Source organism: Thrips palmi, unplaced genomic scaffold (genome assembly GCF_012932325.1).
Source record: "Thrips palmi isolate BJ-2018 unplaced genomic scaffold, TpBJ-2018v1 HiC_scaffold_7, whole genome shotgun sequence".
Taxonomy (NCBI): Eukaryota; Metazoa; Arthropoda; class Insecta; order Thysanoptera; family Thripidae; genus Thrips; species Thrips palmi.
In genome coordinates this window covers 10,544,120-10,567,388 of record NW_023144634.1, presented here as the reverse complement: position 1 = coordinate 10,567,388, position 23,269 = coordinate 10,544,120, and the positions used below count along the sequence as shown (strand labels likewise).

At 58.0% G+C, this 23,269-nt stretch overlaps 3 protein-coding genes and 1 non-coding gene across 4 annotated transcripts; 2 read left to right on the top strand and 2 right to left on the bottom strand.

Annotated features, from left to right (window-relative positions):
* Positions 1 to 1,128: 1,128 nt before the first annotated feature.
* On the top strand, positions 1,129 to 8,247 carry LOC117652221 (atrial natriuretic peptide-converting enzyme; the record flags this gene model as incomplete). Its single annotated transcript, XM_034396961.1, has 18 exons — positions 1,129 to 1,262; positions 2,558 to 2,712; positions 2,860 to 3,156; positions 3,205 to 3,272; positions 3,382 to 3,536; positions 3,618 to 3,822; positions 3,902 to 4,040; positions 4,126 to 4,286; positions 4,431 to 4,734; positions 4,815 to 4,931; positions 6,173 to 6,268; positions 6,339 to 6,486; positions 6,652 to 6,818; positions 6,894 to 7,068; positions 7,144 to 7,297; positions 7,375 to 7,495; positions 7,588 to 7,736; positions 7,912 to 8,247. Coding segments are annotated over 18 exons (2,934 nt in total), but the record flags the coding sequence as incomplete, so codon positions are not given.
* A 4,005-nt stretch (positions 8,248 to 12,252) lies between these two features.
* LOC117652201 lies at positions 12,253 to 13,629 on the bottom strand. The gene is made up of 6 exons (XM_034396934.1): positions 13,470 to 13,629; positions 13,313 to 13,387; positions 13,159 to 13,227; positions 12,841 to 13,053; positions 12,573 to 12,769; positions 12,253 to 12,491 (listed from the first exon to the last, which is right to left on the bottom strand). Exons 1-6 carry the CDS (start codon positions 13,545 to 13,547, stop codon positions 12,386 to 12,388), a joined length of 738 nt encoding a protein of 245 aa, XP_034252825.1. The 5' UTR covers positions 13,548 to 13,629; the 3' UTR covers positions 12,253 to 12,385.
* A 467-nt stretch (positions 13,630 to 14,096) lies between these two features.
* LOC117652200 (O-acyltransferase like protein-like) lies at positions 14,097 to 23,011 on the bottom strand. The gene is made up of 12 exons (XM_034396933.1): positions 22,595 to 23,011; positions 19,808 to 20,043; positions 19,412 to 19,641; positions 18,867 to 18,937; positions 17,991 to 18,199; positions 16,766 to 16,926; positions 16,313 to 16,675; positions 15,682 to 15,820; positions 15,416 to 15,608; positions 15,197 to 15,339; positions 15,001 to 15,112; positions 14,097 to 14,930 (listed from the first exon to the last, which is right to left on the bottom strand). The coding sequence occupies exons 1-12, from the start codon at positions 22,914 to 22,916 to the stop codon at positions 14,737 to 14,739; spliced, it is 2,373 nt and encodes a 790-aa protein (XP_034252824.1). The 5' UTR covers positions 22,917 to 23,011; the 3' UTR covers positions 14,097 to 14,736.
* Positions 19,301 to 19,372, top strand: Trnaq-uug. Its single transcript has one exon. It is a non-coding gene; the product is annotated as a tRNA-Gln (tRNA).
* Positions 23,012 to 23,269: the final 258 nt, after the last annotated feature.

The following is a 23,269-nucleotide window of genomic DNA, read 5'->3' as shown; positions in this document are numbered from 1 at the left end:
ACAAAAGGAAGGCGATCCTTTCGCTACCTGAAAGCTAAAATTTTTCTAACGCGTCGTTTGACACTCATGGGATGTTCACCATTGTACTCGGGATGAAATTTTGGTTCTACCCATCTAAAAATTAAGTTTCTGCGGCCACTTTTAACAGAGCAACGAAAACAACTTTTTTAGCTACATAGAAATAATCAGTACTTCGCAAAAAATATTTCGTCAAATTTGGTCAAAACTTTTAATTTTGACCTGAAACTTGGACTTGGAATTGAAGACCGGCCCCGAGCTCACGAAAAGCTGGCGATCTGCTCCGTGCGGCCCAGGCCGAGCCCCGTGCCGGGGTGTCATTCACCCGCACTCCGGCAGGCCGGCCATAAACAGCCGGCCGAGGGTGCATTGTCTGCGGACCAGGTCTACGGGGCATCGGGACCCCGGCCTCAGACGACTGCGGATGCACCCGAAAACGCTCTCGGATGCTACCATTCTCAGAGTAGCCACCCGCTCCTACGCCCTTAAGGCAAATAGTAAGTCGCGCCATAAAATATGTAAGGAAGTAAAGGAATGAAGTTTTGATTGAGGCTGCGCTTTGGTGTGTCGACAGCGTTTGATGATGACAGTGCTTCGCTGTGCGCAGTAAGAGGGTAGGGTGCCGTCCTCCGGGCGCAGTGTGCTCATGGCGTAAGTAGCGTACTGTACAAGCTGTGCAAGCGGCTCAGGGCTGACGCTGCTGACGGCCTGGCCCGGCCGGGCCCGGCTTCGGCTTGCCCGCATTGTCAATCTGCCGAGACGAGCGGTGAGGGAGGGAGGAAAAGGAAGCCACTCACGAACCGACACACAGTGGGCCAGAAGACCGGTGGAAGCGGCCAAAATTCTAGACGCGTTTTGAGCTCCAGAGTCGCTAAGTCAGATTCGAATCGAACGTTTGACCCCACCAATGGATTGCTCTCCGAACGAGGAATCCATTGGTGGGGTCACATCATACGTATCAGGCAGAAAAGTATGACTAGAAAACGAATCCCGGCTGCTGGCAGTGCTTTTGACGGTGTCGTGGTTTCCCTTCAGGATGGCGAGCCGGCGGTGGGCACACTGGTGCCGGGGCTGCCGCCCCCAGGGCTGCCGCCCCCAGGGCTGCCGCCCCCCACGGGGCCCACCCAGACCGGGCCCCCCGTGCCCGCTCTGGTACCGCCAGTGCAGGAACATCGGCGGCGGTCCAGCGGCGCGCTGGGGCTCTTGGGCGCCCTCAACGAGAACAACCTCCACGCCACGCCCAGGTGAGTCGACGCATTCATGGTTCGGCAGCGCCCCGTGATTTCTGCTGGGTATTACCGCCTTCGATTGCGCCGCTTCCATCTGGTTGAAAACCAAATTTATCTCGCTATCCGTCTTGATCCCACTCCCGCGACCTTGAGGGTCTCGACTATCAACAGCGCCAGATTTTGGCCCGCATTCGCAAAGATAACAGCTTTAATCCCGGCCATCAGGGGCTGCAGTATCAAGGTCCCCGGGCATCCCTCGGACGAGGAGCCCGTTTAGCCCTGAGGCTGGCGCGGGCTGGCGGGGCCTCGGCCGTGCTGCCGGGCCGTGCTGCCGGGCCGTGCTGCCGGGCGGGGATTCGGGCTTACTGCATGTCAACAGAGGAGCGGCCTCCGAGTGCGTCGCTCAACAGTTCATTCCGACGCCATTAGTCAGAGCAGGCGGAGCGGGCGAGCCGAGCGGGTACCGCCAGCGCGCTGGCAGGCGACTAGCGGGGGCGCCGAGTCAGGGATGAAGTCAGCGACGGACAGACACGATGACAGCAACGGACACAAAGGCTGACACGCAGAAAGCAACAGACACGGACAAGCAGTCAGTCCACAAACAGACACTCGCTGACAGCAGCAGACGCTCTGCAAACGCGCCGCGATGGATTCCGCCATGACGTCATCCGCGACGGAGCTCCTAATGAATCATATTATTTAATTGCAAAAGCGGCTCGGCGTGACATTAATGGCGCAAGGCCCCTTGTGCGAGATTACTGGCAACAGCTTCATAGTGGAACAGCTGAAGGGGGAAGGGTGCGGTGAAGCAGCTGGCGGGGCCGCCCTGCTGCCGCCCTGCTGCCGCCCTGGTCCTTGGACCGCTGGGACCACCACACCACGAGGCCTTGAATAAACAGCTAGGGTTGCCAACTCGGGCAAAGTTGACACTATTGGAACCCCCGCCACACCGCCGCTGCTTCATCACTAACCAGCTTACCCGGCCCGCTTAGCCGCCATACCCGGAGGAAGTTGAGCAGTATTTGAACCTCGGACCCCAGACTCCGAAACCCGCACCCCGGGGCCACGGGACGAGCGCCGACCGCGGTTGCCCGCCGAGCGGCTAGGGGATGCACCGCGAGGAATTTTGTGTACAAACATGAAGAATCTGCGGTCTGCGCCGCGGCGGCCTCGCCGACCCAGTGACTGCTACCCGTCAGCCCAGGGGGGGGGAGATCCGGACGCAGCCCGGTCGGCCGCCGCGAGCGGACGTGATCTAGTCTGATGAAAGCTCCCTGCTTCGGTTTTCGGTAACGTTGAACCTCTTCCAGACCAAACCGCGCGGCGAGCGTGGGGCTCCCCGACCAGAAGCAGACCGCGTTCATGGAGCTGCTCGCCAAGACCACCTCCCTGGCGCCGCCCGCCGCCTCGACGCTGCTGCAGCGGCGCCACTCGGCCCACTGCGCCTCCACCAGCAGCAACGCCGGTAAGGCCTCCCTCTCTCTCATTTTAATTTTGACGGACCCTCTGGACTGTGTTCCGCTGCTCCATGTTTCAGGTTCCACCCCCGGGCAAGGCCAGGGACAAGCTGCACAGACCGCGCCGGGCATCCAGGGCCAGGGCCAGGGCCCAGGGCTCAGCCTGAGCCCCGGCACGCCAGCGGGCCCCCCTCCGCCGGTCCCCGTGCGCACCAAGCCGGGCCCTCCGCCGCCCATCTGCCAGCTGCTGAACAACATACCGTCCCGGTCCATGTCGATGGGACCGCCCGCCCTGCCGCCGCCCCCGGGCCACGGCCACCGCCCCGCCCCCAACGCGCAGCGGCGGTCCTCGCACGGCGCTCCCGGCGCCGCCCCCCTCGCCGCGCCGCTGCCCCTGGTGTCTGCCTTCAGCGCTCTTACGGAGATCCGATGCCAGCCCGCCAGCAGCAACAGCATCGGCAACAACAACAACAACGGGGCTGCCGCGCAGGCCGCGCAAGCCTTGGCGGCCGCGGCGGCCCCGGACCCCGCCGCGCTGTGGGGGCAGCGCCGGGCCAACGAGGACGAGGTGTGTGGTGGCAGTGCCTTTGAAGGCCCGCCGGTACCTTTACCCTGGACCGAAATTCGCTCCAGCGTCGTGTCACGGTGCGTCACTTCGTGCCACTTGCCGTTTACAGGTGGACGAGGCCGGACAGAAGGTGCAGCTGCGCCAGGACTCGTCGGTGTCCTCCGACTCGTACAGCCAGACGTCGTCGCCGAGCTACACCAGCAAGACCATGGAGACGCCCCTGCTGCCACACCACAAGGCCAAGAAGAAGTCGTCCGTATCCGGGTACGAGAACCTAGGCACACCTCTAGAAGAAAACATGTTTCCTTTCCCCCAGGGTTTGACTGCACTGCTTCTTTACCTTAGGTACGGCGCGGGCCGGCCCCTCACCCGCAGCGCTGGCGTGGTGGGCTCGGAGGACTCGTGCACCGACTCGGCCATCGGCTCCGCGTCGACGGGCGACCGGTCCGGCTCCACCTCCGCCATCACCAAGAGCAACTCCACCCCCGCCTCGCTGCAGGCTGTGGTGCGGCTGAGCGCGTGCGGCTCCAACATGTCGCTGCACCACAAGGTACTGTCCTGGCGTCCTCGGTTCGCTGCCTGGTGGAGGTAGGCTAGCCCTTCATGTCCGCTGAAAACTGTTCCTGCAGATCATCCGAGACCACATTCGCCGGCCGTCGGTGCTGCGGCCCAGAAACATCAAGTTCAACAAGTTCCAGGCCATGCAGCTCGTGTTCAACGCCATCGCCCTGATCGCCATCGCGCTCGGACTCACGGCCTACTTCCGTGGTAAGCCCCGCCACCGCACTCTAAAATTCAAAGCAACTCCCTTTTCGAGCGCAAGTCGAGGCAATGTTTTTCTGTTGGACTTCAGCGAACCCCTCCGTCAAGTACATTAACACGGAGGTGGGCAACCCACTGCCCGGCGTGTGCATGCCCGTGATCGTCACCTTCTGCCTGAACCACCGCATCCCCTACAACTACACCATGGTGCCCAGCTACGTCGGCCACATGTCGCAGACGGACGCGCAACAGGTGAGTCATGTTCAAGGTCACTCGGCGAGGCGCTCGGCCAAAGGGCGCATTGCCAAGGCCTCTACAAGGCTGTTTCAAGGTCATGGCCAATTGCCAAGGCCGTTCAAGGTCACGGGCTTACCACTGCCCTCCCTGCTCCCCCAGGACATCCAGTTCTACGACGCGCTGGTGGACGTGCACTGCTACGAGCTGTCCGCGCTGTTCCTGTGCACCATCTTCGCGCCCAAGTGCGGCGCGGGCGGCAAGCAGGTCAAGCCGTGCCGCAGCCTGTGCAAGGAGATGATGCGCCGCTGCGAGTTCTTCCTGGAGGTGTTCGGCCTCCACTTCGAGCAGCTCGTCCGCTGCGAGAACTTCCCGGCGTACGGCGGCGAGGGCTACGGCTCCGAGGTGGAGGAGTGCGTCGGCCACCACGAGTACCTGGAGGCGGAGCAGCGCGCCGAGGCGCCAGGTCGGTGCGGCACAGCGCCAACACGCCCTCAGTGAACACCGTTTGTACTTTCCCCGAAATTAACCTCTGGCCTCTGGCAGCTTGCGTGGACGGCTTCCTCTGCGACCGGACGCGCTGCGTGCCCAAGGACTTCCGGTGCGACGGCCACCAGGACTGCGTGGACGAGTCCGACGAGCGGGGCTGCGACTGCCCAGCAGGTAAGCAGCGAGCAGGCTGGCCAGAGGCCGCCAGAGGCCGAGTGTGAGCCCAGCCCGGAGCGAGTTGGGTCGCCCGCCCACCGGGTGGATGGCGACGTGGTAGCGCGTTGTGCATGGACTCGCCTTGTCGTGCCCTGTTTGACCGACCTTTGTCGTTGCAGGCTGAGCAAGACCTGACCGTGGCGTGAGTAGCCCCTCTGACCTACGTAATACCATATTTTGTCTCTGCACTTTTATGGCCGATTTTCGCACTTGAAATTCATCCTCACCTTTTTTCGTGGCATGATAGCACAACCGCAGTTCGTTCGCCAACGCGCGTCTTACCAGTTTTTTATTTTTGCTGCACATGTATATTTATGTTGTTGGGGGTAATAAGCCGAAAAAAAAGTATTATTGGGACTACTGAGGTGGATTATTGTGCAGTGTCGACGCGACATTCTGCCCGCTGCGATGTCACTTTTCTCTCACTCTTTTTTGCTACACTATTTTTAAGGTGTCTGCTTTCGTTCTGATGGCCATCGAACAAAGACTGCCGAGGGTACCACACAGTGCACCGGTTGCGGAGCTTGAATGTCACACACGTCATAACACTTGTTGTTTGCAGTTGGTGATGGTCATGGAATTGAATGCATGTTTGGTTTGTGTAGTCGTGAGCCACCCTGGCATCATGCTGGCATGCGGCGCGGAGCCAGGCCCAGTACGCACCTTTCCGCATTACGCACTAATTACTCTTAATATTAATGCACTTTTGCACTTACACCATTGCACCTTGGATTTGGCCGTTCGCCCCACCAGAGCGCCACCGCCTAGTGAGGAGTGGGCACGCTGCGGACATGAACGAAAACACACCGTTACTAATTTTCACCATGCAATGATGCCAGTCCAGTCTTTGGCCTTGAGCCGTCTAGCAAGCAACGATTTACTCATCAAATCGTAAACCTCTCACCTGCTCAGGACGTTAAGTTTTCAAAACTAAAATACCATGGATATATTTTTAACGGTGTGCGACCAAGGCGTTTCCCCCGCAAACCTCTCCCTCACTTCTCGGAGCGCAGCACGTTTTGGCCCGCTGCCGTGCCGCATGTCCATAGAGTCCCCCCAAAAATGTAACGTCACGAGATATTTACAAAAAGAAACACACCTCTGAAGTTGTATTTTATTTCATTTTTTTCGAAAGTGGAACTCATCAGGCCAGCCTATCGCGCCGCGTTAGCTGACTCTGTCCCGCCTGCTTGTTCCAGGGATGGTTCACTGTGGAGACCAGAAGTGCATCACGCACGAGCACATCTGCAACGGGCTGGTAGAGTGTCCTTACGGCCAGGACGAGCGCAACTGCAGTAAGTACAGCCACGTCCGAAACCACCTGTCGGTTGGCGAGCACGCAGTCACGTGGTCGGTGCGTTGCAGTGCGGCTGTCCGACTCCATGGGGGACGTGGGCTCCGGCAACCTGGAGGTGTTCCACCCCGCGACCAAGGAGTGGAAGCCGGCCTGCGTGGAGGACAACTGGCAGGACGGCCCCTCCACGGAGCACATCTGCGACCTCATGGGCTACAAGTAAGGCTGGCGCACGGCTTTCGGTTGGTTCGCACAGTGAGTAGTATGGAGTGCCCTGCATGAGCGCACGTGGGGTACACCATACTACTCAGGGCACACCATACTACTCAGGGCACACCATACTACTCAAGGCACTGTTTGTTGACTGTTTTGTCCTGCCCACAGCAACGCCAACTCCAGCCAGCTGTCGCTGGGCATGGCCGGCGTGATGCCACCCGCCATGAACCGCGGCACCATCCCCGTGCACAAGACGTCGCGCTCCGAGCTGTACGCGCATCTCCGGAACTGCTCGGCGCACACGCCGTCCGTCAACCTGTCCTGCTACAACTACAGTGCGTAGACTGCGTGACCTTGACGACCTTGAGCCTCTGCTGACAGTGAGCTTGACCCACTTGTTGACCTTGCAGAGTGTGGGCGGCGCCGCCAGCAGCGCTCGGCACGCATCATCGGAGGGTCACCCTCGCGGGTCGGGGATTGGCCCTTCCTCGCAGCGCTGCTCGGCGGCCCAGAGAAGGTCTTCTACTGCGCCGGCGTGCTCATCAGCGACCAGTGGCTGCTCACCGCGTCCCACTGCGTCGGCAAGTACGTAAAGTCGAAGCGACTCCGAAAAGGTATTTTGAGGTTAAGGCGTCCGTCTAACCACATGGCGCCTTGCAGCCTCAGCACCAACAACTACAGTGGCTGGACCATTCAGCTGGGGATGACGCGCAGGAACTCGCACTCCTTCTTTGGGCAGACCATCAAGGTAAAGACGGTGCTGCAGCACCCCGACTACAACATGGCGCACGACAACGACGTCGCCCTGTTCCAGGTAAGTGGCCGACAGGTTGCCAACTTGAAAAATTTGTCGAAAGTGACTTTATGTACACACGGAAACTCGAATCGCAGCTGAAGGAGAAAGTCAAGTTCAACGAGCACCTGCTGCCCGTGTGCCTGCCCCCCGCGGACTACAACCTCAAGCCGGGCACCAACTGCACCGTCATTGGCTGGGGCAAGAAGGAGAACAATGGTGAGCCTCCGTCCCGTCCGTAGTTCCGGACTTCTTCCGCCAGCGCCACTGTGTCACTCCGACGCGCGTTCTGATCCATCCTGCCGTTTCAGTGTCGTCGTACGAGACCACGGTCAACGAGGCCATCGTGCCCATCCTGAACCGGTCGCTGTGCAACAGCTGGCTGTCCGAGCAGAGCCTCAAGGTGACGGAGGGCATGATCTGCGCCGGCTACGAGATCGGGGGCACCGACGCTTGCCAGGTACGGAAATGCCCCAGGGAGACCAGGTCGTCAGAAGAGCGTCAAAATGGACCGACGTCGAAACAGAGGTCGTTTTGACGTTGCATGGGGGACCTGTCCCCTCCTTGGGGCCCCTGTGGAGGCTGTCTCATTCAAAAACCTTGTCGCGATCTAACTGCTGTGGCTCGCTTTGCAGGGCGACTCTGGCGGCCCGCTGCTGTGCCCCGACGAGAAGGACCCCGGGCGCTGGATCGTGGTGGGCATCGTGAGCTGGGGCATCAAGTGTGCGCACCCCCGCCTGCCCGGCGTGTACGCCTACGTGCCCAAGTACGTCCAGTGGATCCAGCACAAGATGCGCGAAGACACCGACGCGACGCTGGACTGAAGACTTCCAGCCGACGCTCGCTCGCGCCAACTTCGCGGCGTTCACGCGTTCTTATTTCTCAAGGGGCGACGAATTCGTTTTGTAATTTTCATTTGAGATTGGGTGGAATTTACTGGCAGGCGGGCATCCGCTGGTGGTGCCTGTTGCTTCACTGTGAATCGTAGACGTTAGAGAGTCTTCAAATCAGGGATCGAAAAGAGACAATAACAAGTTTAGTTTTGGAACATTGTCGATAATAATTGTAGACGAAAGAAGTACTTTAAGTATCATTGACAAGTATTGTCTTGACAATCTCGGCTTTAGATCTCAATTGATGGGTACAATTTTTAAAGGAAACTACACCGTTGGGTGTCTCAGTGTTGTGGTTGTAGACCTTTAGGTCGATATGACGATTTTAAAAAACGACTTTAACGTAGTGGCGTCGCACTATGTCCGAGGAAGAGTTACCCTATTCGGGGCATGTCACGTGGTGACAGGTTGAAGCGCTCAGCAGGCCCCGTCGCGAAAAAGCCGCGGGGCGGTCTGTACCTGAGGTCGGTGGTTGCTAGTGATTACGTAATTTTAAAATGTAGATGTAGGTAAGCGGGGAGCGCGGGTGACACGCGAGAAATTTCTTGTCGGACAGCGCCTGCTTTTGAAGTACTTGCTAGCCCATGGCCAGTGGCCGTGGAGCTGATCAAAGTCTCCAACTACCTCGGCTTGACTATAGCGGACCGTAGTGCGACAATAAAGTAGAAGTACCAGAGTACAGAGTACCAGCGCTTAGATGCGAAACGTTTATTTGTCGGGGCAAGTCGAGGCGAAGGAACTCGATCCCAGGGGGACTCTTCTTTAGGTTTTCTTATTTTAGTGTTTGGCATGAAAATTGCTACAAGTGCCGTGACAATATTTTGTATAAAAATTTCCAATTTGTTAAACTCAGATTGACAATAAGTAGTGGTTGTTGCCCTGGCCGTGAAAAGAGTCTCAGCTAGAGAAGTAATGATTTACATGGATCTGTTGGTACACTATCTCGAACTGAGACATTTTGGGAACTTCCCGTGGTGAACTGATGGGACAATATCCGAATGATGTATTTTCTTATAAATTTACGTAACTCCAGAACCGTGAAAAACTTTATATTTTACTACTAATAATCTTTGAATTACGCCTTTGTAACAATTTTCCAGTTTGTAGGGGAAACTTTCCGTTCTTTGAAAATGAAGAGTTGCCTTCTGTCTGGTCCCTGCTGAGAAATATTGACAGACAGTTCTATTTTCAGTAAAAGGGAAGAGTAGATTTCGGTTTATTTTCTGTTTTCCCCTGGGACAATAATTCTTGGTGTGCTGATGGTGTTTGCATCGCTGCCTCACAGTGTCAGTTTCCCTTGGAAATGAGAGCAAGTTTCTTACTTGTACGAAGCAAGAAAAACTGCCTCTGGCGACAGCAGCCGCATGCAAAACCAGTAGCAATACAGATTCTGTATATACGTGTGTGATTGATGTCATTTTGGTACACCCTGCCTTAAGTACGACGTACTTTGTGTATCTTGAACGCTTACTAAATGATGCTCTAGTGCGTAAGCCAAAGTTCGCTGCTGATAAAGTACTTTAAAAACAACTGACAGCCGACGCTGTGCTCTTTTGCGGGATAGTAATCTTTAATGTTACCTTGATTCTTCCGTTTCAAGTCAAAATGTTTTGGCAAATATTGAATTTTATAAATTTTCTGCCAGTGACGCACGAAGCGTTTGCGTTTGTCAGTTGATGCTTATGCCCTAGATGTGAGTAGGTACAAGTTGTTCTCGTGTAACGTGTTCGCTTCCATCCTTGTCTCCTACCTACGTAGGACTCTATGCTCAAATATGCACCTTCGTGAGGAATGACTATTGTTTCGATTTATGGCTGTGTCTTACTATTTATCACTTTAAATTTAACTTCATATCAACTATTTTTCTTTGCCGTTTGTCACTGACAAAACCTATTTCAAGCCACTTTCGATCGCTTCCACGAAGACGCATATCAACGAAATAGGCGGAGCTACATAGTGTATCTTTATAGGCTGTCCTATTACAGCAAAATGTATCACTGTAGCTTGTGAATGACTGAACAAGAATCGAAAGAGGTTTCATCTCCCCTTGCCCTTCCCCACCGCGGTTTCTGGCTACAGCCACCAGAGCACCGGCCAGGCATGGCAACCCAACGCGCCCCCATGCTCTGTGCTGGGTTCGAATACTCGATGGTGGCGGTTTTCCTCCCCGGATTCTCCCTCTCTCTCCATATCTCTCTCATTTTCCCCACCCTTCCCACCCTGAAACTCTCTAGCCACAGAGTCCTGTCTAGGTGTTGTTGTTGTTATTGTTGTTATTATTGATGATGGGTTTATTCTTTACAAAATGAATAGTTGAGTAGGATTGATTGGCAGTTCTGTGTGGTGCCGTGGATCTTTGCTCATATCTCTATACTATGTCAAATGGTGACCACTTCTTTTTTCTAAACACACTGTTAGCCGCTTGCAACTGTGTGCGCGTGTGAGTGTGTTGCAAAGCGTAGTAAGTGTGTAAGTGTCGGTTGCTTCTAGCGGGGAGCGGAGGGCAGCTGCGGGCAGCTGTACCCTGGCGTGTCCTTCAGAGTGATCCTGCTTGCGTCTAGTCAGCCAGTCAATTATATTCTTGATATAAGGATGGGTACGCCTTTTTAGAATAGTGTTTCCACTTTTGATACATGTATATAAAATCTTTTAAACTCGCGCCCTTTCTCTAGGGGTGGGACGCGCGCTTCAGCTGGGCTGCCCGAAGAACACAAAACAGTGTGAAAGTGATGGCATTTCGGTGTCAGTAAGACCAAAATCGTGGATTTTGACGTGACTTGTTTACTGTTTTGTGTTCTTGGGAGTGGTGGCGCGAACGTGGCAGTCCCACTCCGACGAGTACGACCTACGCTTTTCCTGTCCACACCGCTTCAGCGTGTTCCAGGCTGGTAAGACAATAATTCCGTTTCCCAAAGATCAAACAAGCACAGGGGAGTAAAGTAAATCGTTCTGTTTCAAGTGACATTAGTTGGTAGCTGTGCGAGTTTAAAATTGCGTAAGCACATGACAATGTCGTAAGACAGAAATGTTAATGGAATACATAGGAGTTCTAACACGCACAAATATGGGGGAAAATAGATGACATTCTAAATGCTCAAACTTAGGGTTCTAGAAATCGAATGAAAGTTTCTTGCTTCGTGTTCTAAAATACATCTCTTAACTTTCGTGTGAAACTAATGTGATTGACGCAATTCGCTTTCTCTTAGCGTAAGCTATCGTTATGTCGGACGGTATCTTACTTGTCAATTGGTGTATAAGCGACCTTTGTGTGAAATAGAATATAAAATAAACGTAAGCTTATTTCTTAGATAAATCTACAGATTCCTTTTGTACTTGTGCGTTCGGCGTGTCCTCTGTGGTGTTAACTGCTGTGTTTTTACATGTTAGCGTGTACCTTAGGCACCCGCTTCTTCAAGTACTGCGCCTTGTGTTTTGTGTGGCTTTATATGACTCATAGAAATGTCGGTCTGCAAGTAACCTTGAGCTTGCATTCGAGTTGAATCGAACTCGATACCCTGTAACAGCTCTGCTACCTTAGATAAAGCAGAAATGTGGAGTGCCCTTCTTAAAGTAGAGACTTGAGGTTCAGCTATGTTGTGTTTTTTATACCTGAAAAAATATGTATATTTGTAGGAGCTCCGGTTTCTTGTGTTTATGATACGCCATCTTCTGCTTGTGTTTATTTCATAAATGGAAAAATATGGTAGCAAAAAATTAAGGAAAAGATGTGAACCCTTTCGACAGCTGCATGCGGATGAAAAAAACCGAGCACTTTTTGTCCTGTGTGCTCTACAGGTTCTGCGGCCCCGTGCTGTGGCCCCATGTCGTCCATGCTGGGGTGTTGTGAGAAGTGTACTTGAAGTGTTGCATTTCAAGCTGTATTTTTGTTCTCGCTGTCAGAAAATGTTAAGAAGCGTTGACGTAGCGAATCTTCTATCTTCTGTCCGTACCCAAAATTTACCACAAAAGATATTTAGACTCTAAATACGAGAGCATGAATATATTTTGTAACAATACCGTAAGAATTGTGTACGATGAAAAGTTTTGTATGATGCTAAAAGGATAAAATTAAAAGATTAGAAACAAACTTTGGATTCATGTTTGCCTTCTACCCGCACGCTTCCAGGGAGATAACGAGTTTTGCGTCAATTGGTGACAAACCGACACGTCATCTCCACCATCCGTTCCGGTGTGCATCTTTTTATTTAGAACCAACTCAAAGCAAGTCCCAGCTCTCGGCGATAGATTCCAGCTTCTTCTCGGACTTCTTCAGGCCAGTCTGGAACGAATCCTTCCATCCCTTCAGCAGAGCGAAAAGCTTCCTGTAGACAGAGACAAGAAATCAGCACTCAACCACAAGAATCAGCCTGTCTTTTAAGGTAGTGTGTCACAAAAATACGCACTGGACACTGCTGTTCTGCTTGGTGTGTTCCGCCTGGATTTGCTGCATCTGTTTCTTGAACAGATTGGACTCATCCTGCAACTGTTGGCTGAAGCCTTTGCTGAAGATGGCGGAGGCCTTCGTCTTGATGGCCTTGACTGCCGGGGAGTCCGACGACTGGCCGGTCAGAAGAGCCGTCAGACTCTTCAGAATCCTTTGCTGGAAGGGTATGAAAACAATCATGGCTCATTTCGCTCAAACGCATGGTGGCTGGCGAGAAGGTGTCTTACCGAAGACTGCTTGAGCAGTTTGATCTCGTTCTCGAAGTGGGCCTTGATGAGCCTGGAGCCTCTTCGCTGGCGGACGTCCTCCAGGTTCTTGAAGGCCGCCGTGATGTGGTTCACCATGACGTTGAGCCCCTTGCCGCCCGCCTCCAGCTTGTCGATGAAGTCCTTCTCGGCCTTCCGCTGGGCGTACAGCCCCTTCACCATCTCTAGCTGCCACTAAATGCGCCAAAAAGGGGTTATAAACTCCAAATTCCATCGAAATTAATTTGCAAATATGTGGTTCTATCAAGAGAAAATCCCATGTTGCAATGAACTACACACCGCTGCTTTGGCGTCCTCCTGGATGGAGTCTGACTCCGACGGGTCGCCGATGGGGTCCGCGACGTCTCGCTGCCCAGCGACAGAGAAATCACGTCAAAACATCGCCGTTCGACAAAATAATTGAACCCCACCTTGCGCTTCGAGCAACTACTACCTTCTCTCCATCCTCGCTGACGTAAGTGTCCGCGAAGTCGTCGTCACTGCTCGACTTGGTCTTGGCGGCGGCGGCCTGAAAATTGCCGCCAAACGTGGCGATTTTCAAAAGCAAGGACGGAAAGCGTGAGCGGGACGAAAGTGAGAGTGAGGCTGACCTCGGCGACGGACACCAGAAGCAGGCTGGTCAGGCAGAGCGCGGCGAGCGTGGCGACGGTAGAGCGTAGAGCAGCCATGGTCCCAGACGTGTGTCTAATGCCGCGAGGGCGCGGAGAGAGCCTCGCCGCCTGGCCTCGCCCGGTGTTGTCGAACCGCCAACAACTTTAATGCGTTCATCACGACACGATAAGGCGAGGATGGCCAAAAATCGGGGCAATAATTTGACCGCTCGGGGACGGAAGGCAAAACAGGCGCGCCAGGCGAGGGTTGTCCGGGCCGGGGCACGCAGCTGCCATGCCCGCACCCCTGCGGCCGAGAGGACAGGCCTTCCCGCCGCGCGGCGACGCTTGCCGGGCACGGCGCCGTCCTGGACTTGCGCGTGGCCGTGGCGTCGGAGGCGCGTCACGCGGCGTGACGGTGGCCGGCAGCACGACGTTAGCCCATGCTCCGGCCAAACACACTGTACAGTGTACGTACCCGCCAACCAAATTCTGCTTCTTTCTCCGAATCCTTATCAAATTTCATTGAATTCCATTGACGTCTGCCCTGCTCTGGTATGACAGCCATTCCAGTCCTCGCCCCCTCAACTTGCACCGCCTCGGATTTTGATTATGGAAATTAAACACTGATTCTTTGTTTGTTCATAAATTATATAATATTCACAAGTTTATCACAAGTTGGAAGTACTAGGTACTCGTACAAATTATTGCTCATTTCACAATCACCAGCGCGCGCGTCGCTCGGCGCGATACGCAGCGCGGCACTCGATCGTCATCAACTAGCTCAGAGTCAGCGCGTACAGTTTTTAAAAAATTGTTCACGAAAAACACACACACACGCGGTAACACCTGTTTCCGCTTTTTGCTTATTATTTTCACTGGGTTTCAGGAACTGAGGCGGGTCTCTTCTTGTAGCAGCTTTCAGCATCCTTTCACCGGGCCGGGCACCCCACCCGCCCTATTCCAGTACACTGGAGGCCTCGCGGCTCGCCAGCGGGGCGGTGGGGGCTTTGGAGTGCTGCAACCACGCGCGGCTCGGAGTCCTCCGGGCGTGGAGCGTGGGTCGGCGGCCCCGTGCCGTGTCTCCGCCTCCCCGGGGATCGTGGCCGTCGTGGCGGCGGCGTCACTATTCTGGTCCTGGACGCAGCAGACTGGGCCGACTCCGAGAGTCTCGCTCTGTCTCTCTCGCGCCGAGACGCGACGCTCCGTGAGTGCGAGAGAGACAGACGGCCGCCAGTCCGCAGGGCGGTGCCACAGTGCCGCGGCGCTACACTGCCGAGTTCTGCGCGGGCGCGGTGGCCGCCTCGGCGGCCGGCTCGGCACTGTCCTGCGTCACGGGGACCGCGGCCTTCTCCGCGTCCAGGGTCTGCTTGAGTTTGCCGTCGTCGGCAACGAAGCCCGAGTTGATCACCCCGCTGGACAAGCCGTTGTTGTCCTGGGGTGCCTCCCTCGGTTTTCTCGCTGCGGGAAAAAATGGATTTAAGCATCTCGCTCTGGCCGGCTCCAGTTAACAGCCAACAACGGCGCGAACCTCTGGGCGCTCTGAGCGACTTCTCGATGGCCGTGATGGGCGACTCGAGGCTGAGGGACAGCAGCGCGCCGCAGACCGTGGCCAGCACCAAGTCGGACAACATCCTCTCGACCTGGTGGCGGTGGGGAAAAAGGAAAGTCAGTGTACTGTTCAGAGCGACGGACGGCGGGAGCGGTATTCGAACCCAGGAACTTGCCATTTTGAAGTCGGAGTAGTAGTCGGAGGTGCGCATGGCGCCGACGTCCACCATCTGCACGGCGGCGTGGGTCAGGTAGATGCCGTACGTCAAGCGGCCCAGGATGGCCATCGGGGTCCACGACAGGAAGGCGTTCACCGGGCCTGGAAGAGACATGTTCAAGTTCGGAAAACTTCCCTTGGAAACAAAACCCATTGCGGCAGTCTCGTTCTATCTCACCTCCGTGGCCCAGAATACAGGCGAAGACGACCCAGCAGATGCCGGCCGACCAGGCCAGGCGGTACAGGCCCATGTAGATCGAGGACTCCCACACGTTGTACTCGTGGTGCTCGGTGTCGAACAGCGGCTGGGCGCCGAACACCACCGTCAGGCACAGCGCCGTGCTCATCACCCAGCCGAAGATCACCTCGTTCTGGAAAACGAAACAACATTTTTATTGACCGAGCTGAAAGCAGCAGAGGCAGAGGGCAATGGCAAATGCGTACAGTGGAGATCTTCCGCGTGTACTGGCCCGTCTTGATGAGCCACAGGAAGTAGCCGGCCAGGGTGCCGCACGCGTACGAGGTGATGCGGGTGTGCATCGGGTAGTAGATGAGCTTCATGAAGTGGCGCTGGGCGTCCCGGCTGTCAAAAGGCGTCAAAAGAGGGAATTGATGGGTGGACTTTGCATTGGCAACAAGAAAAACGGGACGACGTCAGTGGAGGTAACGTAACAACAAAAAGTGCCCAGTAATGCGCGGCTCGAGAGCGCCAAGCTGTCGCCGCCTCGATAACGCCCACCAATCGCACGGCATCGCCAGGCGTCGCGGCGCCCTATCTGCGCGCACTTTGAATCACAGTGTGCCCACTGCTGGCTTTGTTTTGGTTTGCGGCAGTTTGCAGTGCAGGCGGCGCACCGTGGGCGGAGGCGGTCGAAATTCCGGACGCGTTTTGAGCTCCAGAGTCGCTGAATGGGACTCAAATCGAACGTGTGACCCCACCAATGGATTGCTCTCCGCACGAGGAACCTATTGGTGGGGTCACACGCTCTATTCGAAGCCTGTTTAGTGACTCTGGAAGTCAAAACGCGTCTAGAGTTCTGGCCGCTGGCGCCGGCCTTCCGGCAAATCCACTTACCTGAGGTCCGTGGAGACGGGCGAGCGGAACTTGTTGACGTAGGTGACGGCGAAGGGCACGGCGCAGGACGCCAGGATAACGACGCCCAGCCAGCTGAGGCCGATGCGCCGGTACTTCCACAGCGGGATGAGCACGAGTGGGGACAGGATGTGCAGCTGCATGTCCACCATCAGATACCACGACTGCATCATGCACTGCTCGCCGGGGTTGGCATAGTTGGCCACATACAGCAGCGCCGTCCACCACCACTTGCTGCAGTGGTCGGCCGGCTCCTGCACCACAGTGTACCAGAGCGGGCCCGTCCCCAGCAGCGACACCCAGGTCGCCGTGATGGCCACCATCATGGCGAAGGCCGGCGTCAACCTGGAGGCGGTGCACACGTTAAGACAGTCCCCGAGGGAAAACTTTAGAAGGTCTTGTCCTTAAAGTCAGCCTCTCCGGCCGCGGGCGTACCTGACGTAGCGGTGCACGTAGTACATGACGATGTTGAAGGAGCGGCGCCCGGTCTGGGACCTCATGAAGGCGTAGCAGTTGACCATGCCGCCGATGAGGAAGAAGGTGTCCACGGACAGGGGGGCGTTGGCGATGGCCATCGTGGACGCATCACTGGCGCGCTGTGGAAACACCAAACTTAGAGATCGGCGGGGCGAGGTGGTGAGGATGGTTCACCTCGTGTGCAAGAAATGGCATTATTGTGTTGTTATTTTGCGTGGGGTTAGGTGACGAGACTTCTGTGACGCAACCATCCTCCTGCCCTTTCGTGCGTTAAAAACACGCTAATCCAGATTCTAGACCCGAAGATAGCGGCAGCGTAGTCACGTCCAGTGCACTGTTTACAAAACAACCCCATCGAGCGCCCCGCCCCGGCCGAGCTGGCAGCACGGCGTGGCACGGCGTGGCACGGCTGCCGGGCCGCCCGGCAGGCAGGCAGCGCGGCAGCGGGCGCGCTCGGCGGGCCTGCCTACGCCGGCTTGGCAGGCGCTCTGCCTCGCTCCGGCCGGTCACGCAGCCACGCAGCCCGTGGTCCACACTGTACAGGGGTCGGGACGCGGCCCCGCTAGAGAGCGACGGCGTCATGGGGCGTGCGTGAGTTGGAGCGAGAGGTCCGGGGGTCGGTCTGCACGTGCCGTGCCTGGCGGTCCTGGGCGGGGCGCTCCAAGTCACTCACTAATCCAGCTCCATTATACGCCAGCGAAGGAACCTGGCGGGGTTCGGATCAGAGCGCAGCGCGTACAGTGTGCCTTGCTTTTTCACCTGGCCTGCGTCATTGCTTTGCACACAGGGCAACAGCTGGCACAGTGCACCCGCACGTCCAAACGCTGACGGCGGGAGGAGGGGGGGGGGAAGCTCGCGCATCGGCCGACTGCAATCAAGGTGCCAGGCCCACCCAGGCCCGCCCAGGCCTGCCTCACGCGGCCTCACGTGTGTCTATCGCTGGATCAAGTGGCGAGTGACACCGTGGAGCACCGCCAGTGCCCCGCGAGCCAGCCGGCCTAAGTGCGTGACGCACTCGGAGATTGTGTCTTACAAGGTTGACGAATTTATCGGGCTTCGCGCGGTTCGCGGGCCTCTTCAGACCGGCGGCTGTTCGCACGCCCCGTCGTTTACATAGTTATTGGACTTCGAGTGCCCTCGGCTTTTCTTCGACTTGGGTGCCGAAGATGGCGCAGAGACCCACCTTGGGGATGGTGAGGAGGTTGGTGAAGGGCACCTCGAGGCCGAACCGGTAGCGGTGGCCCAGGATGACCCAGGCGGCGGACAGGAAGCGGATGCCGTTGATGCACGTGAAGTTGGAGTCGCTGGGCGGCGCCACGGTCAGCAGACGCCGCCCGTTGGTCCACGCCGAGAAGGCCAGCAGCATGCCAATCTTGTCCCGGGTCTTTTTCGCTGCGGACAAATTTCACTTCAAATATTCGCTTTTTTTAAAAATTTTTTAAAGGATCGCGACGGAAATTGCTGTCGCTCCGGTTCCTATCACAGGTGGAAAAAGTGAGAACGATAACGAATTGACGTCAAAAGAATGTTTCAAAACTTCCTTTCCTTTCCTTTCCTTCCCTTTGACGCGCGCGCGATAGGTGCGCGCTGTTTTAGTGCCCGTCAGTGACAACTGATAGGGCAAAGGTGAAGATACGGAGATACGGCCAACCCAGCCCAGAGATTACTTTGTGCCCGGTAGCGCGGCCGTCCTGCCCCGCCCCGCCCCACCTCGCCCCGCCCCGCCCCGCCCCGCTCCGCTCCGCCCCGCCCCGCCCCGCCCCGCCCCGCCCCGCCTCGCCCCGCCCCGCCCCGCCCCGCCCCGCCCCGCTCCGCCCCGCCCCGCCCCGCTCCGCTCCGCCCCGCCCCGCCCCGCCCCGCCCCGCCCCGCCCCGCCCCGCCCCGCTCCGCCCCGCCCCGCCCCGCGCAATGACCATCGCGGAGACGCGCAGCCGCGCGGCCGTTTGCCGCTGACCCTGTTTAGTTTATCTCAGTGGGGCGCTTGCAGATTTGGCGAGATTCCCCCACTGGCTCACTTTCTCTCTCTCTCTCTCTCTCTCTCTCTCTCTCTCTCACTCACCGGACGGACTGAGCGCGATGTCGATGACGGAGGCGATGAGCATGAGGAACAACAGCACGACGCACAGGGTTCTGGAAACGAGAGAAAGTGTCAGTGCTGTAACGCCGTAATGGCGATTCGATAGTGTAGGCATCCCGCTGATCCCGCGAGCCTAGCCCAAGACCGCCAAGGCCGTAATCGGCGCCAGGGCAGCGACGACGGTAGCGCTTTTCCTGAACCCGGGCTGTCTCACGGAGGCTTAGTGGATTGAGCCACCATTATTGATCCCTGATTCGTTCAATCTGTCGTACGGTCGTCTCCGCCAGTGCGCCGGTCCGTCGGCCTGACACCCGAACGCCATAAATCGCGACGCCAGGCGAAGGACGAGGGCCGGCCGCCCTGACCGCGGTTATCGACGCACATAGGCCGAGCCGTCACGACCACGTCCACCCGCAGGTCCCATGGTGTAATGGTTAGCACTCTGGACTTTGAATCCAGCGATCCGAGATCAAATCTCGGTGGGACCTGGTGCAAATTTTTTTTTTGCACATTTCAACTTGACTTACATGATGACGAAGTCCCCCGCGTTGCCCTTGCGGAAGGGCCCCGCCACGGCGGTGTACTCCTCGCGCATGGTGGGCACCACGTGGTACCCGAGGCCGGCCACCAGGGCGTTGATGGGCCGGAACACGGACACCATGGCGGCCTCCACGATGGGGGCCGTGCACGTGCTGGGCACGCACAGCGCCATCCGGATCGTCGCCAGCGCCTTGTACTCGGTGGTCTCGTTGGAGGCCTTCAAGGAAAGGGCGACTTTTTAAAAAGCGGAGTGGAGGTCAGATGCGTGCTTGATAATGTCCATTTGGCGGATTTATCAGACTTCGCTATCGCACAGCGGGCAGGCTTCCGCCGCTTAGGGGATGATAAGAAAACGTCACCCCTGACGGGGGTCGAACCCTCACCCTGACGCGGCGGCGCTCGAGCTCGGCCTGCAGCGGGCCCGGAGTGACGGTGGGGGTGACGATGGACTGCACGGCCAGCGAGGCCAGGGAGTACCGCCCCGTGAACCCGTTGCCGTCCTCGGTGTCAGAGCTCGTCGGGCCGCCCGGGCCCGCGGCCAGGCACTCGTCGAAGTTGCCCAGGTCCGCCAGGTCGCCGTACAGCACGCCCGTCACCAGCTTGGAGCTGGAGTCCACCACTGCCAACAACGAGGGGGCGTCAGTACCAACACAGCCCGAGCCTCGGACCCACCCCGGAGGGAGGGCCAGATTACTCCAGTTACGTCAACGCCGACGACGCCTGAGAGAAACAAAGTTTAAAACACAGAGCTTACAGTCGTCAGCCAGTTAATCCGGGCTGTCCATCACGGTTTTTTCCTCTTTATCACAAATGGCGGGAGAAATAAAAGATGCCAGCCTCTGCTTTCAGATCCCTTTCCGTGGGGCGCCACCCATCCGGTCACCAATTTACAGCGTCGTGACTCACGGCGTTTCTTTAAACGGTGTCTGAACGCAATGACGCCGGAATGACGCGCGCCCTCCACATCCTGGCCGTGTGTCACGGCGTCCCTGCGCGCCAGACGCATCGCCAGATTATCCCCAAGATAGAGCCGCGCCTACTTTCCCACCCAATCTCCACGACGCTAGAGAGTGACGAGTGTCGAAGCATCGATATGCATGCAAAACCACTAGGCGTTCGTTGCCGGACTTCCCTCTGCCTTCCCCTCCGGCAGTGTCTGTCTCTCTCGCACTCTCGGTGCGGGCGGTCGGGGTGCGAGAGAGACAGAGCGAACCGGCTGCGCAGATCAGGCAGCAGGTGCAGCGGGTCGCTTTGGGCCCGGATTAGCAGGATTGCGCGAGATTACTCACTCGTGTCCGCTAATTCCTCGCAGGGCTTTTCAATAATTTGGGCAAGGCATTCCCCATCACGAAAAGTTCCGATTCTGCGGCGTGGCGATCCATTTTCGCTCGTGGTTACGGAGCAGAGCCCGCGCCTCCCCGTCGGCCGTCGGGGGATGACGTGACTGGGGACCAGGCCAAGGCCGGCGGTCCCCGCCATCGCCGGAAGCAAGCGATCGTCAATGGTCGCTGCAGACTGACTGATTCCGAGAGTCGTTTTCGTCGCTGTGTCTCTCTCGCACTCATGGGCCTCCCCTTTTGGTGCGAGAGGGACAGAGTGGCAAAAACGAGTCGCGGAATCAGTCTGCTGATGGTCATTGGTGGCTCGTGTTGCGGAGAGCACCCTGCCCGCACTGCGCGCGTGTGCGTGCGTGCGTCTCTCTACCTGTCGCGGTGGATTTGTTTCATTGCCACTTGCCACACTCCGCACTCCAGCCATGCGGCAGAGCGGCAGAGCCGACAGTGCCGTCAGTCACCACCAAACCGCAAACCCATTCCGAACAGCAGCGCTCTGTCTCCCTCGCACCCCTACGTAACGCCCAGTGAGTGCGAGAGAGGCGGGGCGACGAAAACACTGTGCGGAGACAGCCTGCTGGAACGACCCACCCCTCCCCTCCCCTCCCCTCCCCTCCCCTCCCCTTCCCTCCCCTCCCCCCTCCCCTCCCCTCCCCCCCCCGGCCCGCCCGCCCCTCCTTTCACCCCGACAGCACAGAGAGCAGTCGGCAGCCGGAGAGCTCAGGGGGCTTAGGGATCGGTGTCGCACCGAACACGTGCTCGCTAACGAACCCGGGCCGCGACCCGGCGCGCGCGGCCCCCGAGCCCCCGACGTGCCCGACGTGGCGGCGTGGCGGCCGCGCCGAGCCGCGTTGCTTTTGGCGCGTCAAAGTGGCCACCCACCGCCACCGCCCCCAAGCCAGCCCCGAAGCACGCCGAAGGCCACCAACGCCGGCAGAGCCAAGGCAGGGCCAAGGCAGCGCAGAGCATTCCGGGAGGCTCCGAACGGTGCTTCATCGCTCCGTCTCTCTCGCGCCCCGACGACGGAATGCCCCACGAATGCGAGACAGACAAGGCATTGCTGCGCACGCGGCTCGTGGCACGGCCGGACCAGCAAAACAAGCAAGAGACGGGGTCGGACCCACCGTCCCACCGCCCTGCCGCACAGTGCGCCAGAAGACCGGTGGAGGCGGCCAAAACTCGAGACGCGTTTTGAGCTCCAGAGTCGCTTAAAAGTGCTCGAACCGAACGTGTGACCCCACCAATGGATTCTTCGTTCGGAGAGCAATCCATTTGTGGGGTCACACGTTCGGTTCGAGTCCTGTTCAGCGACTCTGGAGCTCAAAACGCGTCTAGAGTTTTGTCCGCCTCCACCGGTCTTCTGGCCCACTGCGAACCGGCCAGTAGGTACAGTACGCTGGGCCCGTTGTTGGGCCTCCGCCTCCGGGGTGAACCACCTGAACCACCCTCCGACTGCTGCCCGCCGGCTTTGCCTGGGCTTCGTGGCGGATTCCACGATTCTTTCGGCCAACTAGTCCAGCGTGCCATCGCATCGCCGCATCGCCGTTGTGGTGGAATGGGGATGCTGTTACCGCACCTCGACGTCGCGGATCTGGCTGCGGGCCGCGGGGCTTCCGTCGGCGGCTATCGCGGCCCGCGGCTCAAGGCTACGGAATCCAGGGAAAGGTCCCCAAATCGGGAATGTCTACACGGCGCAGAGGCGGCACTTGATGGCGGGGAGGGAAGCACCACAGCGCGGCACGCGTGACAACACACGAGGCCCACTAGTGACAACCCCGCGCGCTGTGGGTGGGTGGGCACCCCGTCTGCGGACAATCTTATGTCCATTCAACTCACTCTGAATCGCCCACGTCTCCAGGTAGCGCAGCCCCGCTCCCCAGCGCGCCAGCGCGAGCTCGCAGTCCGCGGCGCCCTTCTGCAGACTCGGCGACTCCTGCACCTTGTCCTGCATGCCCTCCTTGACGTGCTCCAGCAGGCTATCCGGCTGGACCAGCTTGGCGAACGCCTGCAGCAGCGTCGTCTCCAGGAAGGCGTCCAGGCGGGCGTCGCTGTCGTCCAGCTTCTCGGTCCCGTTGAGCACGGCTAGGCACGGCGAGGCCGCCAGCAGCAGCAGCAGCGCGCGCGCCGCGGTGGACGACTTGGCGGACGTCAACAACATCGCGAAGCTGCCGAGTGCCGTGCCGTGTCCGAGCCTGCCCGACGCGCACCGTGAGTGGGCTTCGACTGGCGGACGCAGACTGGCCCAGACTGGCCACTGGTCCGTAGCGTACCGTCAATCAGTCGGCCGGCCGTCAAGCCGTCAGACCGTCAGGTGGACGAGAGGCTCAGGCTCGAGGGCCTCGGGCTGGCTGCGGGGCGGCAGGGCCTGGGGCAAGGCCTGGGGCCCGGCCGGCCGGGGCCGCGCGACGACGTCCATCCGACCGGCCAGGTCCGCGGCACACCATGCCGCCACGCCGCGCCCCTATCTTCTTCTACTTCACTGTGGTGTACTTCGGTATCGTCAAGTACCAG

Excerpts from the sequence above, each read along its gene's own strand:
- LOC117652200 (XM_034396933.1), bottom strand. The coding sequence starts at position 22,916 with ATGTTGTTGACGTCCGCCAAGTCGTCCACCGCGGCGCGCGCGCTGCTG. Across the intron at positions 19,642-19,807 it reads TCGAGCGCCGCCGCGTCAGG|GCCTCCAACGAGACCACCGA; the intron begins GTGAGGGTTCGA and ends CTTTCCTTGAAG. Across the intron at positions 15,609-15,681 it reads ACACGCGGAAGATCTCCACT|AACGAGGTGATCTTCGGCTG; the intron begins GTACGCATTTGC and ends TTCGTTTTCCAG.
- LOC117652201 (XM_034396934.1), bottom strand. The coding sequence starts at position 13,547 with ATGGCTGCTCTACGCTCTACCGTCGCCACGCTCGCCGCGCTCTGCCTG. Across the intron at positions 13,054-13,158 it reads AGGAGGACGCCAAAGCAGCG|TGGCAGCTAGAGATGGTGAA; the intron begins GTGTGTAGTTCA and ends TGGCGCATTTAG. Across the intron at positions 12,770-12,840 it reads AACTGCTCAAGCAGTCTTCG|CAAAGGATTCTGAAGAGTCT; the intron begins GTAAGACACCTT and ends ATACCCTTCCAG.